Raw genomic sequence first — 18825 nt, 5'->3', positions numbered from 1 at the left:
TACTTTGTCGCTGTCTCCCGGTTTCGAGGTAGCGAAAGGAAACAGACGAAAGAAATGGCCCCCCCTACACATGTATAAAATAGCCACCACGCAAATATACAACTACACAGCTTTCCATGGTTTCCCCCAGAGTTCAATCCCTTTGATTCAATCCACTAAAGAAATAAACCCGGTTCCCACACCTCCAATTCACTTTTCCTTGCCCCCCTTTTCCCCCTCTGCGTTCAGGCCCGATCAAAAATTCTTTTTCATCCATCTTTCACCTCCAATTTGGTCCCCCTTTCTCCTCTTTCCCCTCCACCCCCGACACTATTCTCTTGGTCAACTTTCCCCCTCATTCTCCCCATGGCCCAAACCATTTCAAAACCCCCTTTTGTTTTCCAACCACGTCTTTTTTTTTCCCACACATCTCTTTTACCCTTTACTTTACTATCGATAAAACCACCTCACACCACACATTGTCTAAACCCCCCCCCCCCCAATCGTTTCCACAATCCATCCTCCTGCGCACACTCTATCCAGCCCGGGCCTCGCAACATACAACATTGGGGAAAACCACTTTTCCCTTCAAAATCCCCATTTTTGTTTTCCCGAGAAAATGTTCTCGATTTCCACACATTCTTCACCCCCCAGAATTTTGCCCCCTCCCCACCCTATGTTTCATTCCGCTTCCGGGTTTCCATCCGCTGCCAGTCCACCCCCGATATCTAAAACATTCCCTTTTCCTCCAGTTTTTCCATTCAAACTCACCCCCCAAATTGACTTGACCCCAACCCTACTGTACCTAATAAAACCCTTTCTCTTATTTACATTTACTCTTAACTTTCTTCTTTCCCCACACTTTACCAAACTCCGTCACAGCTTCTGCGTTTCTCAATGAATACCACCAGCCCTTTTCATCAGCGAAAAAAACTGACTCATTCCCAAATCTCTCATCCCCAAAAAAGACTTATACTTGCCCCTTTCCAAAATCTTGATTTACCTCCCTAACAACCCCTCATAAACAAATTAAACCCATGGAGACATCAAACCCCGCGCAAACTACTTAGGAACCAATCCTTTCCTCTCTTCCCCCGTAACCCTGCCTTACATCCTCGATAAAAATTTTTATGCTTTAACAACTTTCCTCCCCCACCATTATTCTTAATACCCCACAGAGCATCTCTATAACTCTATATATGCCTTTCCAGATCCAAAATTAAATACAATCCCCTTTGCTTTTTTTAGTTTTTCACATTCATTCTTCAAAGCAACACTGATCCACACTCTCTACCACTTCGAAACCACTGTCTTCCCAATTGATGCCTTTTACATGCCTTCACCCTCTTTAAAAAATACCCTCCATATAAATTTTCCAGGAAAACTCAACAAACTTATACCTCTGTAATTTGAGCATCATCTTATCCCCTTTGCCTTTGTAAAAATGGATATGCAGCAAATTTCCCCCCAACCTCAGCACCTTTACATGAGTCATTAAATACATTAAATAAACCTTACCAACAGTCAACAATACGTCCCCCTTTTTTTATAAAATTTCCCTGCATTTCCCTCCAACTGCTGCCTTGCGGCTTTCTCTTTCGCCAAGCTTTCACTACCTTTTTCTGTTTCCAAATATTTCCTAACCCTCTACTTTGCACACCACCTCGCCAAAAAAAACCCTAATCTGCCTTTTTTTCTCAAACACATCAACAAACCTTCAAAAAAAACTCACTCAATCTCCTTCTACATCACCCTACTTGTTATCACTCCCCCCTTTGCGCCCTTCTTTAAGTCCCCTTTGCTCCTTGTCTTACGCACTTTATTTACCTCCTTCCAGAAAATTTTTTTTTTTTATTCTCCCCAAATTTTTAAAAATATATTTTTATATTTTTTTTATACTTTTTCGCTGTTCCCGTTTGCGAGGTGCGAAGGGGGAAAAAGCGAAAAAAATGGCCAACCACCCCAACCATGTTTCTACGTCCACACAGCAAATAACTCCCACACAGCTTTTCCTGTTTTTTCCCCCGACGCTTTACAGCCCTTGATTCAATCCCCTGACAGCCTCAACCCCCGGGATACCACATCGTCCATTCACTCTATTCCCTTTCCCTCCTTTCACCCTCCTGTGTTCGGCCCCGATCAAAAAATCTTTTTCACTCCTCTTTCACCTCCAATTTGGTCTCCCTTTCTCCCGTTCCCCCCACCTCCGACACTTTTTCCTCTTGGTCTCTTTTCCCCACTCATTCTTCATGTGACCCCAACCCTTCAAAAAAACCCCCCTTTTGCTCTCTAACCAGTCTTTTATTTCCCAAAATCTTTTTCTGGGGCTTGAGAATGTGTGGAAGTCGAGAAACATTATCTCGGAAAGAAAAAAAGGGGTATTTTTAAAGGAATAGTGGTTCCCCAATGTTGTTGGTTGGAAAAGGGGTGGGCTATGGGTAGAGTGTGCGCAGGAGGATGGATGTGCTGGAAAAGATGTTTGAGGACAAAGTTGGGGGTGAGGTGGTTTGTTTGAGTGGGGTAACGTAAAGGGGAAGAGGATGTGTGGAAAAAAAAAAGAGGTGGTTGAGAGAGCAGGAGGGTGTTTTGAAAAGGTTTGGGCACATGGAGGAATGGTGAGGAAAGATTGACCAAAAGGATATATGTGTCGGGGTGGAGGAAGGGAGAAGAGGGAGACCCAAATTTGGGGGGGAAAAAAAGGAGTGAAAAAAATTTTGTGTGATCGGGGCCTGAAAAGCAGGGGGTAAAGGAGGGAAGGAATAGAGTGAATTGGACATGTGGTATACGGGGTTGAGTGCTGTCGTGGATTGAAACAAGGCATGGAAGGTCTGGGGGAAACATGGAAAACTGTGTAGGTTGTATATTTGCGTGTGTGGAGTTGGGATATACATGGTATGGGGGGGGTTGGGCCATTTCTTTCGTTGTTTCCCCTTTCGCTACCTCGCAAAAAAGGGGGGGCGCGACAAAGATAAAAAAAAATTTTTTTATTTTTTTTTTTCTTTGTCGCTGTCCCCCGCGTTTGCGGGGTAGCGAAAGGGAAAAACAAAACAAAAGAAATGGCCCAACCCCCCCCATACACATGTATATAATAGCCCACACACGAAATTAAAACCCCTTCCCACAGCTTTCCATGGTTTACCCCGGGCGCTTCAAAATTCCTTTGATTAAATTTCCACTGACTGCAGTCCCCCGGTATACCACCCACCCCAATTTTACTCTTTTCCCTTTGCCCTCCTTTCCCCCCTCCTGCATTTTTGGGCCCCCAATCACACAAAATCTTTTTCACCCCATCTTTCCCCCAAATTTTTGGTCTCCCCTTTCCTCGTTCCCTCCACCCCCGACACTATATCTCTTGGTCAATTTTTCCCTCACTATTCTCCCCTTGCCCCCAAAACCATTTAAAAAACCCCCTCTTTGCTCTCTCAACCAGCTTTTTTTATTTCCACAATTCTCTTACCCTTACGTTACTTACTCGATAAAAACCACCTCACACCACACATTGTCCTCAAACATCTCATTTCCAGCACATCCATCCTCCTGCACACAACTCTATCCATAGCCCACGCCTCGCAACCATACAACATTGTTGGAACCACCATTCCTTCAAACATACCCATTTTTGCTTTCCAAGATAATGCTCTCGACTTCCACACATTCTTCAAGGCCCCCAGAATTTTCGCCCCCTCCCCCACCCTATGATCCACTTCCGCTTCCATGGTTCCATCCGCTGCCAGATCCACTCCCAGATATCTAAAACACTTCACTTCCTCCAGTTTTTCTCCATTCAAACTCACCTCCCAATTGACTTGACCCTCAACCCTACTGTACCTAATAACCTTGCTCTTATTCACATTTACTCTTAACTTTCTTCTTTCATACACTTTACCAAACTCAGTCACCAGCTTCTGCAGTTTCTCACATGAATCAGCAAGGTAGCGTTAAGAACAGAGGACTGGGCCTCTGAGGGAACATCCTCATCTGGCCCCCTTCTCTGTTCCTTTTTTTGGAAAATCAAAAAAAAAAAAAAAAAAAAAAGAGGGGAGGATTTCCAGCCCCCCACTGTATGTATATATACATATTTTTATTCATTTTGCTATGTCGCTGTCTCCCGCGTTTGCAAGGTAGCGCAGGGAAACAGACGAAAGAAATGGCCCAACCCACACCCCCATACACATGTATATACATACACGTCCCCACACGCAAATATACATACCTATACATCTCAATGTACACATATATATACACACAGACACATACATATATACCCATGCACACAATTCACACTATCTGCCTTTATTCATTCCCATCGCCACCTCACCACACATGGAATACCATCCCCCTTCCCACTCATGTGTGCGAGGTAGCGCTAGGAAAAGACAACAAAGGCCCCATTCATTCACACTCAGTCTCTAGCTGTCATGCAATAATGCCTGAAACCACAGCTCCCTTTCCACATCCAGGCCCCACAAAACTTTCCATGGTTTACCCCAGATGCTTCACATGCCCTGATTCAATCCACTGACAGCACGTCAACCCCGGTATACTACATCGATCCAATTCACTCTATTCCTTGCCTGCCTTTGACCCTCCTGCATGTTCAGGCCCCGATCACTCAAAATCTTTTTCATTCCATCTTTCCACCTCCAATTTGGTCTCCCACTTCTCCTCGTTCCCTCCACCTCCGACACATATATCCTCTTGGTCAATCTTTCCTCACTCATTCTCTCCATGTGACCAAAACATTTCAAAACACCCTCTTCTGCTCTCTCAACCACCCTCTTTTTATTTCCACACATCTCTCTTACCCTTACATTACTTACTCCATCAAACCACCTCACACCACACATTGTCCTCAAACATCTCATTTCCAGCACATCCACCCTCCTGCGCACAACTCTATCCATAGCCCATGCCTCGCAACCATACAACATTGTTGGAACCACTATTCCTTCAAACATACCCATTTTTGCTCTCCGAGATAATGTTCTCGACTTCCACACATTCTTCAAGGCTCCCAGGATTTTCGCCCCCTCCCCCACCCTATGATTCACTTCCGCTTCCATGGTTCCATCCGCTGCCAGATCCACTCCCAGATATCTAAAACACTTTACTTCCTCCAGTTTTTCTCCATTCAAACTTACCTCCCAATTGACTTGACCCTCAACCCTACTGTACCTAATAACCTTGCTCTTATTCACATTTACTCTTAACTTTCTTCTTTCACACACTTTACCAAATTCAGTCACCAGCTTCTGCAGTTTCTCACATGAATCAGCCACAAGCGCTGTATCATCAGCGAACAACAACTGACTCACTTCCCAAGCTCTCTCATCCCCAACAGACTTCATTCTTGCACCTCTTTCCAAAACTCTTGCATTTACCTCCCTAACAACCCCATCCATAAACAAATTAAACAACCATGGAGACATCACACACCCCTGCCGCAAACCTACATTCACTGAGAACCAATCACTTTCCTCTCTTCCTGCACATACACATGCCTTACATCCTCGATAAAAACTTTTCACTGCTTCTAACAACTTGCCTCCCACACCATATATTCTTAATACCTTCCACAGAGCATCTCTATCAACTCTATCATATGCCTTCTCCAGATCCATAAATGCTACATACAAATCCATTTGCTTTTCTAGGTATTTCTCACATACATTCTTCAAAGCAAACACCTGATCCACACATCCTCTACCACTTCTGAAACCACACTGCTCTTCCCCAATCTGATGCTCTGTACATGCCTTCACCCTCTCAATCAATACCCTCCCATATAATTTACCAGGAATACTCAACAAACTTACACCTCTGTAATTTGAGCACTCACTCTTATCCCCTTTGCCTTTGTACAAAGGCACTATGCACACATTCCGCCAATCCTCAGGCACCTCACCATGAGTCATACATACATTAAATAACCTTACCAACCAGTCAACAATACAGTCACCCCCTTTTTTAATAAATTCCACTGCAATACCATCCAAACCTGCTGCCTTGCCAGCTTTCATCTTCCGCAAAGCTTTTACTACCTCTTCTCTGTTTACCAAATCATTTTCCCTAACCCTCTCACTTTGCACACCACCTCGACCAAAACACCCTAAATCTGCCACTCTATCATCAAACACATTCAACAAACCTTCAAAATACTCACTCCATCTCCTTCTCACATCACCACTACTTGTTATCACCTCCCCATTTGCGCCCTTCACTGAAGTTCCCATTTGCTCCCTTGTCTTACGCACTTTATTTACCTCCTTCCAGAACATCTTTTTATTCTCCCTAAAATTTAATGATACTCTCTCACCCCAACTCTCATTTGCCCTCTTTTTCACCTCTTGCACCTTTCTCTTGACTTCCTGTCTCTTTCTTTTATACATCTCCCACTCAATTGCATTTTTTTCCTGCAAAAATCGTCCATATGCCTCTCTCTTCTCTTTCACTAATAATCTTACTTCTTCATCCCACCACTCACTACCCTTTCTAATCAACCCATCTCCCACGCTTCACATGCCACAAGCATCTTTTGCACAATCCATCACTGATTTCCTAAATACATCCCATTCCTCCCCCACTCCCCCCCTTACTTCCATTTTTCTCACCTTTTCCCATTCTGTACTCAGTCTCTCCTGGTACTTCCTCACACAAGTCTCCTTCCCAAGCTCACTTACTCTCATCACCCTCTTCACCCCAACATTCACTCTTCTTTTCTGAAAACCCATACAAATCTTCACCTTAGCCTCCACAAGATAATGATCAGGCATCCCTCCAGTTGCACCTCTCAGCACATTAACATCCAAAAGTCTCTCTTTCGCGTGCCTGTCAATTAACACGTAATCCAATAACGCTCTCTGGCCATCTCTCCTACTTACATACGTATACTTAAGTATATCTCGCTTTTTAAACCAGGTATTCCCAATCACCAGTCCTTTTTCAGCACATAAATCTACAAGCTCTTCACCATTTCCATTTACACACTGAACACCCCATGTATACCAATTATTCCCTCAACTGCCACATTACTCACCTTTGCATTCAAATCACCCATCACTATAACCCGGTCTCGTGCATCAAAACCACTAACACACTCATTCAGCTGCTCCCAAAACACTTGCCTCTCATGATCTTTCTTCTCATTCCCAGGTGCATATGCACCAATAATCACCCATCTCTCTCCATCAACTTTCAGTTTTACCCATATTAATCGAGAATTTACTTTCTTACATTCTATCACATACTCCCACAACTCCTGTTTCAGGAGTACTGCTACTCCTTCCCTAGCTCTTGTCCTCTCACTAACCCCTGGGGGGCTGGAAAGGGAGCGGGGGGCTGGAAATCCTCCCCTCTTTTTTTTTTTTTCTTTTTTTCTTTTAATTTTCCAAAAGAAGGAACAGAGGAGGTCAGGTGAGGATATTCCCTCAGAGGCCCAGTCCTCTGTTCTTAACGCTACCTTGCTAACGCGGGAAATGGCGAATAGTCTGAAAGAAAGAATATATATATATATATATATATATATATATATATATATATATATATATATATATATATATATATATATATATATCTTTTTTTGCTTTGTAGCTGTCTCCCACGTTTGCGAGGTAGCGCAAGGAAACAGACGAAAGAAATGGCCCAACCCACCCCAATACACATGTATATACATACGTCCACACACGCAAATATACATACCTACACAGCCTTCCATGGTTTACCCCAGACGCTTCACATGCCTTGATTCAATCCACTGACAGCACGTCAACCCCGGTATACCACATCACTCCAATTCACTCTATTCCTTGCCCTCCTTTCACCCTCCTGCATGTTCAGGCCCCGATCACACAAAATCTTTTTCACTCCATCTTTCCACCTCCAATTTGGTCTCCCTCTTCTCCTCGTTCCCTCCACCTCCGACACATATATCCTCTTGGTCAATCTTTCCTCACTCATTCTCTCCATATATATATATATAGTAGAGAAGAGGTAGTAAAAGCTTTGCGGAAGATGAAAGCCGGCAAGGCAGCAGGTTTGGATGGTACTGCAGTGGAATTTATTAAAAAAGGGGGTGACTGTATTGTTGACTGGTTGGTAAGGTTATTTAATGTATGTATGACTCATGGTGAGGTGCCTGAGGATTGGCAGAATGCATGCATAGTGCCATTGTACAAAGGCAAAGGGGATAAGAGTGAGTGCTCAAATTACAGAGGTATAAGTTTGTTGAGTATTCCTGGCAAATTGTATGGGAGGGTATTGATTGAGAGGGTGAAGGCATGTACAGAGCATCAGATTGGGGAAGAGCAGTGTGGTTTCAGAAGTGGTAGAGGATGTGTGGATCAGGTGTTTGCTTTGAAGAATGTATGTGAGAAATACTTAGAAAAGCAAATGGATTTGTATGTAGCATTTATGGATCTGGAGAAGGCATATGATAGAGCTGATAGAGATGCTCTGTGGAAGGTATTAAGAATATATGGTGTGGGAGGCAAGTTGTTAGAAGCAGTGAAAAGTTTTTATCGAGGATGTAAGGCATGTGTACGTATAGGAAGAGAGGAAAGTGATTGGTTCTCAGTGAATGTAGGTTTGCGGCAGGGGTGTGTGATGTAACCATGGTTGTTTAATTTGTTTATGGATGGGGTTGTTAGGGAGGTGAATGCAAGAGTTTTGGAAAGAGGGGTAAGGATGAAGTCTGTTGGGGATGAGAGAGCTTGGGAAGTGAGTCAGTTGTTGTTCGCTGATGATACAGCGCTGGTGGCTGATTCATGTGAGAAACTGCAGAAGCTGGTGACTGAGTTTGGTAAAGTGTGTGGAAGAAGAAAGTTAAGAGTAAATGTGAATAAGAGCAAGGTTATTAGGTACAGTAGGGTTGAGGGTCAAGTCAATTGGGAGGTGAGTTTGAATGGAGAAAAACTGGAGGAAGTGAAGTGTTTTAGATATCTGGGAGTGGATCTGGCAGCGGATGGAACCATGGAAGCGGAAGTGGATCATAGGGTGGGGGAGGGGGCGAAAATTCTGGGGGCCTTGAAGAATGTGTGGAAGTCGAGAACATTATCTCGGAAAGCAAAAATGGGTATGTTTGAAGGAATAGTGGTTCCAACAATGTTGTATGGTTGCGAGGCGTGGGCTATGGATAGAGTTGTGCGCAGGAGGATGGATGTGCTGGAAACGAGATGTTTGAGGACAATGTGTGGTGTGAGGTGGTTTGATCGAGTGAGTAACGTAAGGGTAAGAGAGATGTGTGGAAATAAAAAGAGCGTGGTTGAGAGAGCAGAAGAGGGTGTTTTGAAATGGTTTGGGCACATGGAGAGAATGAGTGAGGAAAGATTGACCAAGAGGATATATGTGTCGGAGGTGGAGGGAACGAGGAGAAGAGGGAGACCAAATTGGAGGTGGGAAGATGGAGTGAAAAAGATTTTGTGTGATCGGGGCCTGAACATGCAGGAGGGTGAAAGGAGGGCAAGGAATAGAGTGAATTGGAGCCATGTGGTATACCGGGGTTGACGTGCTGTCAGTGGATTGAATCAAGGCATGTGAAGCGTCTGGGGTAAACCATGGAAAGCTGTGTAGGTATGTATATTTGCGTGTGTGGACGTATGTATATACATGTGTATGGGGGGGGTTGGGCCATTTCTTTCGTCTGTTTCCTTGCGCTACCTCGCAAACGCGGGAGACAGCGACAAAGTATAATAATAATAATAAAAAATATATATATATGTGTGTGTGTGTGTGTGTGTGTGTGTATATGAGTGGATGGGCCATTCTTTGTCCGTTTCCTGGCGCTACCTTGCTGACGCAGGAAACAGCAGTTAAGTATAATAAATAAATATGTATGCATATGTGTATATGTTGATATGTGCGTGTATGGGCATTTATGTATATATGTGGTAGTGGCATTGGCTATGGAAAAACTATAAGTAAAATGGTCCTTCCATGTATTTTTTCACCAATAGGTGGCATTGGAAAAGAATGGCACATGAAATAATGCTTGAATACAAACCTCCATTACTTGTGCAATATCCATCTCATCATTAACTCTTTTCTTCAGGGGGAACCGCTGATAACCTCGTTCCCCAGTTTCAAAGTTGCTGTCACACATGACACAGTGGGTGCTGTGGTGTGCATTGCTGGCCCGCCTTAGCTCCAACTGTTTTGTTTTAGAAAGTTTATCACCCTTGTTCCTGTATGTTTGGTTCGGAGTTTCAGGATGCTTCATCCTCATAGTTATTTGCCTCTTTTTTATACCTCCTACTTTCTGCTTCTTCATATCTCCTGTCTGCTGTTGTTTCTTTTGTTGAGTTTTGTGCTGTTTTTTAAACTGCTTTTGCTTGGCTTCGACTGCCTTATGATGCTTCTCATTCTCTAGGTACCTGGGAAGGAAAGTGGCACTATCAATACACTGATTCTTCCAACAAAATCTTTGTAATGATCCAGCCAAATCATGTATTTCTGGGGCCCCACTATCAAGAAAAAAGGCATTCTCACGGAACTTGTTCAGGAAATCAACTGACTAGCTTAATCAGTGACAAGTGGTTTCAGTCTCAGATAATTAGGAACAGTATTTCATCCACATCTGTTCTCAAACATACCTTAAAATCTACATGATTTTCATAATTTTTCAACACTTTACCTACTCCTAAATGGCTATGCTGAATGTGTGAAGGATGATAATTCATGATAACTTGAATACCTATATTCATTCTTCCTAATCTCTAAATCCAGTATGGATACCTGAGGAGAATGGATGTGAGTGGATGCAATCTTTCTTTGTTCCTGCGCTAATTCATTAACACAGGAAACAGCTATCAAATGTAACAAAAAAATCATGAAATAAATCTCTGAAATTATCTGACACAATCACGGAGTTTAATATTCATATTCATTATCTATTATACTTTGTCGCTGTCTCCCACATTCTCAAGGTAGTGCAAGGAAACAGACAAAAGAATGGCCCAACCTAACCACATACACATGTATATACATACAAGTCCACACACGCACTTATACATACCTATACATTTCAACGTATACATATATATACATACACAGACATATACATATATACACATGTATATAATTCATAGTTTAGAAAGGGTAGTGAGTGGTGGGATGAAGAAGTAAGAGTATTAGTGAAAGAGAAGAGAGAGGCATTTGGACGATTTTTGCAGGGAAAAAATGCAATTGAGTGGGAGAAGTATAAAAGAAAGAGACAGGAGGTCAAGAGAAAGGTGCAAGAGGTGAAAAAAAGGGCAAATGAGAGTTGGGGTGAGAGACTATCAGTAAATTTTAGGGAGAATAAAAAGATATTCTGGAAGGAGGTAAATAAAGTGCGTAAGACAAGGGAGCAAATGGGAACTTCAGTGAAGGGCGTAAATGGGGAGGTGATAACAAGTAGTGGTGATGTGAGAAGGAGATGGAATGAGTATTTTGAAGGTTTGTTGAATGTGTCTGATGACAGAGTGGCAGATTTAGGGTGTTTGGGTCGAGGTGGTGTGCAAAGTGAGAGGGTTAGGGAAAATGATTTGGTAAACAGAGAAGAGGTAGTAAAAGCTTTGCGGAAGATGAAAGCCGGCAAGGCAGCAGGTTTGGATGGTATTGCAGTGGAATTTATTAAAAAAGGGGGTGACTGTATTGTTGACTGGTTGGTAAGGTTATTTAATGTATGTATGACTCATGGTGAGGTGCCTGAGGATTGGCGGAATGCGTGCATAGTGCTCAAATTACAGAGGTATAAGTTTGTTGAGTATTCCTGATAAATTATATGGGAGGGTATTGATTGAGAGGGTGAAGGCATGTACAGAGCATCAGATTGGGGAAGAGCAGTGTGGTTTCAGAAGTGGTAGAGGATGTGTGGATCAGGTGTTTGCTTTGAAGAATGTATGTGAGAAATACTTAGAAAAGCAAATGGATTTGTATGTAGCATTTATGGATCTGGAGAAGGCATATGATAGAGTTGATAGAGATGCTCTGTGGAAGGTATTAAGAATATATGGTGTGGGAGGCAAGTTGTTAGAAGCAGTGAAAAGTTTTTATCGAGGATGTAAGGCATGTGTACGTGTAGGAAGAGAGGAAAGTGATTGGTTCTCAGTGAATGTAGGTTTGCGGCAGGGGTGTGTGATGTCTCCATGGTTGTTTAATTTGTTTATGGATGGGCTTGTTAGGGAGGTAAATGCAAGAGTCTTGGAAAGAGGGGCAAGTATGAAGTCTGTTGGGGATGAGAGAGCTTGGGAAGTGAGTCAGTTGTTGTTCGCTGATGATACAGCGCTGGTGGCGGATTCATGTGAGAAACTGCAGAAGCTGGTGACGGAGTTTGGTAAAGTGTGTGGAACAAGAAAGTTAAGAGTAAATGTGAATAAGAGCAAGGTTATTAGGTACAGTAGGGTTGAGGGTCAAGTCAATTGGGAGGTGAGTTTGAATGGAGAAAAACTGGAGGAAGTGAAGTGTTTTAGATATCTGGGAGTGGATCTGTCAGCGGATGGAACCATGGAAGCGGAAGTGGATCATAGGGTGGGGGAGGGGGCGAAAATTTTGGGAGCCTTGAAAAATGTGTGGAAGTCGAGAACATTATCCCGGAAAGCAAAAATGGGTATGTTTGAAGGAATAGTGGTTCCAACAATGTTGTATGGTTGCGAGGCATGGGCTATGGATAGAGTTGTGCGCAGGAGGATGGATGTGCTGGAAATGAGATGTTTGAGGACAATGTGTGGTGTGAGGTGGTTTGATCGAGTAAGTAACGTAAGGGTAAGAGAGATGTGTGGAAATAAAAAGAGCGTGGTTGAGAGAGCAGAAGAGGGTGTTTTGAAATGGTTTGGGCACATGGAGAGAATGAGTGAGGAAAGATTGACCAAGAGGATATATGTGTCGGAGGTGGAGGGAACGAGGAGAAGAGGGAGACCAAATTGGAGGTGGAAAGATGGAGTGAAAAGGATTTTGTGTGATCGGGGCCTGAACATGCAGGAGGGTGAAAGGAGGGCAAGGAATAGAGTGAATTGGAGCGATGTGGTATACAGGGGTTGACGTGCTGTCAGTGGATTGAATCAAGGCATGTGAAGCGTCCGGGGTAAACCATGGAAAGCTGTGTAGGTATGTATATCTGCGTGTGTGGACGTGTGTATGTACATGTGTATGGGGGGGGGGTTGGGCCATTTCTTTCGTCTGTTTCCTTGCGCTACCTCGCAAACGCGGGAGACAGCGACGAGGTATAAAAAAAAAAAGAAAAAAAAAAAAATCATACTTGCTGCCTTTATTCATTCCTGTCACCACCCCGCCACACATGAAATGACAGCCCCCCTCTCCCCACACGCGCACAAGGTAGCGCTAGGAAAAGACAACAAAGGCCACATTGGTTCACATTCAGTCTCTGGGTGTCAGGTATAATGCACCAAAACCACAGCTCCCTTTCCACATCCAGGCCCCACACAACTTTCCATGGTTTACCCCAGGCGCTTCACATGCCCTGGTTCAATCCATTGACAGCACGTCGACCCCTGTATACCACATCATTCAAATTCACTCTATTCCTTGCACGCCTTTCACCCTCCTGCATGTTCAGGCTCTGATCGCTCAAAATCTTTTTCACTCCATCCTTCCACCTCCAATTTGGTCTCCCACTTCTTGTTCCCTCCACCTCTGACACATATATCTTCTTTGTCTATCTTTCCTCACTCATTCTCTCCATGTGACCAAACCATTTCAATGCACTCTTTTCTGCTCTCTCAATCACACTCTCTTTATTACCACACATATCTCTTACCCTTTCATTACTCATTCAATCAAACCACTTCACACCACATATTGTCCTCAAACATCTCATTTTCAACACATCCACCCTCTTCCGCACAACTCTATCTATAGCCCACGCCTCGCAACCATATAACATTGTTGGAACAACTATTCCTTCAAGCACACCCATTTTTGCTTTCCGAGATAATGTTCTCACCTTCCACACATTTTTCAACACTCCCAGAACTTTCACCCCCTCCCCCACCCTGTGACTCACTTCTGATACCATGATTCCATCCGCTGCCAAATCCACTCCCAGATATCTAAAACACCTCACTTCCTCCAGTTTTTCTCCATTCAAACTTACCTCCCAATTGACTTGTCCCTCAACCCTACTGTACCTAATAACCTTGCTCTTACTCACACTTACTCTCAGCTTTTTTCTTTCACACACTTTATCAAACTCAGTCACCAGCTTCTGCAGTCTCTCATCCAAATCAGCCACCAGCGCTGTATCATCAGCGAACAACTGACTCACTTCCCAAGCCCTCTCATCCACAACCGACTGCATACTTGCCCCTCTTTCCAAAACTCTTGCATTCACCTCCCCAACAACCCCATCCATAAACAAATTAAACAACCATGGAGACATCATGCACCACTGCTGCAAACCGACATTCACTGAGAACCAATCACTTTCCTCTCTTCCTACTTGTAAACATACCTTACATCCTCGATAAAAACTTTTCACTGCTTCCAGCAACTTGCCTCCCACACCATATACTCTTAATACCTTCCACAGAGCGCTTCTATCAACTCCATCACATGCCTTCTCCAGATCCATAATATGGAGAAGAAAAAAAATCTTCAACGCTGTCTTTGTCTTCAAAATTCTTTAAGCTTCAAAATCATTTTGGGATTAGACTCAATCTCTTCAGTCTTCTCTGATAATGTCTCCATCAAAACCATCAATTCTATTCAGATAAATTATTTTTTCAATGCAGAGATCCAGATGCTTTGCAGAGGATGCTTTTACATAGCAAAATACTTGGAGAGAGATAGCTTAGTGGCACAGTTAATAATACCTAAAAAGACACTTTATCATTAATCATAAAGGTATCCTCAATATTTCTTAAGCTCCATAATGATAAAAACATTATTTAGGCACTTTCACTGCATCTCAAAATGTCCATAAACACCAGAGAAGAAAAGCTAATGGAGCACTACCCAAATGTAAACAAACAGAAATGTGATGCTGCAACTCTGTGTAACTGTGCTGCCACCTGTTGAGTGAGACTTGCAATGATACTGTGCTGTACCCACGGGTCATCAAATGTTCGTAGGAAGTGGCTTTGCAAGTTCAAAAAAATTGCCTTGCCCCAAGAAATCATAGGGTAAGAGAGTGGCATGGTAGTAAGAAGAGTATGTTTGATAAAGCTAAAGAGGGTGTGCTGAAATCAATTGGACATATGTAGATGGTGAGTAAGGAGAGGCCAACTAAGAGGGTATAGACATCAAAAGACAATGGGTTAAGAAAGGGGTGACCGAACTGGAAGTGGAAGAATAGGGCGAAAGGTATTTTGAGTGATCAAGGCCTCAGCATGCAGGGTGCTGGGCATGCGTGGGATAGAGCATATTGGGGTGATGTGCTGTCGATAGGATAAACCATGGTATATGAAGTGGTCATAGAAATCTTGAAAGGGTCTATGGGATTTGGCTGTGGATGTGGGCTCTGGTTTTGGTGCATTATTCATGAAAACTAGAAATTGATGTGAGCAAATGAGGCCATTCTTCATCTGTTCCCAACACTAGCCACAATACATGGGAAATGGTAAATAAGCATAAAAAAGTTACAAATGGTATACTAGAAATCTCATCCATGTTCCTATATGCAATGCTCATATTAACCATCATGTACTTAAATTCAGTTTTTTATTAAAAAGTAGACATTTTGCCTCCATAATAATTCTCCTGATGTGGTACTTTGACAAAAGATTGGGTACAGTACAAAGCCAACCACAAAGTCCCTTTCACACATAGATTCTTATACCATGTTTCATGCTAGACTGCAGTCATAACGAGGCATTCTTTTACAATACCATCTTCATTTCTTTGCATCTCCTTGGGTTGAACTTCATGTATCAGGCCAACTGTTGAGCTTGTCATGGTCCCTTTGTAAGATGATGCCACTCATAATTTCTTATTTCTCATGACCTTACCATCATCCACACACAAACTCAGGTATGAGTCCTGTACTTTATACATATCAGTCATCTACATATATCAAAAACATGAATGGTCCCTTAACTGAGCCCTAGAAACAGAGCTCATCTTGAAATAGATCTCTTCCCTGAATCCACCCTGCCTCCTACTCAGATAATTTTTCCTTTACAAGTATTCATATTCATACCTTCTGAATATCTTTGCCAGGATTTTACAAACCACACTCATCTCAAATTGTGATAAGCATAACATTTACTCTCTTCTACATCTCTGGCAAAAGAAGTTTTTTAACAATCTTTCCAAATGCCAGCCAAGTGTTTCTAAACAACCCTTGCGCAAGTATGAACAGACTTAAGAACAATGTGCCTTATAAAGATCATATCCCCTCAATATCCTCTTTATGTCTTTTCTGACAACTTTAATGGGGAAAAAATGCACAGAATGGTAGATGTGAGGGAGACACATACAGAAAGGGATAAGTGGAGACTCTTTTGCCATGGCCAACCCCCTTGATTGGAGTCCCTTGAGGGAGCAGGCATCAGAGATATAGATATATAAAGAGACACATTTGATGCTTCCAGGTTCGCTTCCCCATCCCATCTCATTAGTGATGAGTTCTGCGGTCTTTCACTGTAAATATACTTTAAAGTTATTCAGTTCCTTGTATATTCTATTGTCAACTTCAATAACCCTTCCCTTTGAAGCCCTCAGCTGTGCTTTATCTGATAATTTACCTGAAAATATTTATGGACTGAATTTTCACCTCCACAATAAATCTTTTTCTTTAAAGTTTCCTTATCTTGCAATACCCATCCCTCACTTTCTCATGCCTTTCAAATTCTGGATAGCTATTGTACTGCCACAATCTTGTACATCATACATCCCAATGCTCATCTATCTGATACCTTTAAGCAAACAGTTAGAAAAAGAATGGAGGAATCAACAGGAGCTCCTCAAGTGTTTGTAGACCTTACCCTTAAAGAGTAAAAAGTTAAAGGAAGATGGGGAGATGAAAGAAAGAGGAGAGTCACATGCTTCGCTGTTCAGAGGAAGGAGATATAAGTCAATCTTTGTGCAGCTGATCTCCACATAGGAATTATTAAAGGCAGCAAACAGGTCCAAGCCCTGGTGGATGGGACAAATACATACAGCTCATGAAAGCAGCAGCCAAAATAATACTTGTCAAATAAGGAAAGGAAAGCAACATCACGGTGAACAGAAGTAGATAGATGGAGAACAGTAATCACTGTACTGTAATCATCATAAGTTATTCTTTAGTGCAATCAATGTAATGTAAGTAATAGCTGTCTTTCCATATATTTAGAAAAATATAAATCAATGAAATAAATGACTAACTATTCCTATGTGGGTGAAGATTTCTGTCCACTTCAGCAATCCATGCAGTTCCCAACTTTACATATTTTCATCTTGGTAACTTTAGCCATTGGGATTGTTATGGTGACCATAAAGTGCAAAAAGGCAGCAATACACTGACCCATATGAAATATAACCATATTAGGCATAATCTGCTAGCCATGGTGACTATTTCGTGCTCCATCACTGAAGTTTTACCATTTGTTTACAACTGTTTACTGTAAAGATGCTTCACAGTCATGATATAATGTATATCTGTATTTGCAAGATCTAAGTACACTCCTGGAAGTGGACACATAATGATGTTAAAAGAAACATTTTCTTATCCAAGGATTTACTGTGTAACTATGTTCCCCTATGCTGTGTGACACTAAAGGACAAGCCAGCTAAATGGCAGGTTTATTCTGTTGTGGGAGACAGCGACAGGGTATAATACAAAAAAATATACCATTATTTCATAGCTGTTCATGCGTTTTTCATATTGGTGATGGAACAAAGGTTGTAACATGTCCTTTACGCAGAAATGACTGCTGTCAGTGGCAGAATGGAAACATGTCCACTCTTCCACCACTACCTCAAGGTGAAGTTTGTGCATGCCTTCACATGGCATAAGTGGTAACATCAAAAATTCATCTATTGGTAATTTTCAGTTTCATAGTTCATATTTTCTAAAGGTTGTTTAGCTAAAATTCTGACTGATTTTCTTTCAGTACAAAAGCTATGCTGGGAAAGGGTAGCATTCTACAGTGTAATCACACATAGAGGGATAGCATGTAATATGAGCACAAACTGAAAGGAAAGATAAAGTACCGGAAACTATTTTCAGGTCTTGAGGATATACAGTTAACCACTAATCAGAGCTGTCTCAAGATTATAGTTAATACAAATCTATGTTTGGAGAATGGTACTGTCATTCCTTTGGATAACTTATTTTAAAAAAAAAATGTGCTTCCAACAAACATTAATTGTATGATCTAGGTGCATGACCTAAGAAGTATGAAGTAATAAACCCTTAATTTGTGCATTTCAATATGCATAGCTGTCTAAATCACAGCTTGTATAAAATCCTAACATACCTGCTATACTCGCCAACTATGACCTCATCACAATCCCAACATATGTAACTGTCATTTTTGGCTGTTTCTGGAAGACATGTGAGCTGCAAGGCTCGCAGCGCAGTTATCACTTCAACGTTGAACTCTCCTGAACCAAGCTTCTTGTACAATGGTTTGCCTTCAACAGCTTCACCACATACAACACATTCATCTGCCATTGTGTCCACCTTCACTGACAACAAGATCCTCTTTGCTTCACAAGGATACACAAGACTGTTCTTCAAGAGGATTCTATAAGATGCTGATACATCTCAAGCAACTGTGGAGAGAGACAGCACTTCATTAGTTATATGAGTGGCAATTTTTCAATTTCATACTGAAAACACTACCAAGATCTTAATCATTTATCTTTTCTTTCTTTCATACTATTCGCCATTTCCCGCATTAGCGAGGTAGCATTGAGAACAGAGGACTG

The 18825-nt window shown here is 42.1% G+C and overlaps 1 protein-coding gene across 1 annotated transcript in view; it reads right to left on the bottom strand.

The window, feature by feature from the left end:
* LOC139753758 (uncharacterized) overlaps positions 1 to 18825 on the bottom strand; it is a 63640-nt gene that overhangs the window by 34518 nt on the left and 10297 nt on the right. The window contains exons 2-3 of the mRNA XM_071670580.1: positions 18372 to 18669; positions 9977 to 10346 (exon numbers count right to left, since the gene is read on the bottom strand). Of these exons, the coding sequence (XP_071526681.1) occupies positions 9977 to 10346; positions 18372 to 18568 (567 nt within the window). The 5' untranslated portion in view covers positions 18569 to 18669. The remainder of the gene's footprint in view (positions 1 to 9976; positions 10347 to 18371; positions 18670 to 18825) is intronic.

This window comes from Panulirus ornatus, chromosome 15 (genome assembly GCF_036320965.1).
Source record: "Panulirus ornatus isolate Po-2019 chromosome 15, ASM3632096v1, whole genome shotgun sequence".
In the NCBI taxonomy this organism is placed as follows: Eukaryota; Metazoa; Arthropoda; class Malacostraca; order Decapoda; family Palinuridae; genus Panulirus; species Panulirus ornatus.
The sequence above is the reverse complement of the archived record's forward strand: the minus strand, read 5'-3'. Positions and strand labels throughout refer to the sequence as shown.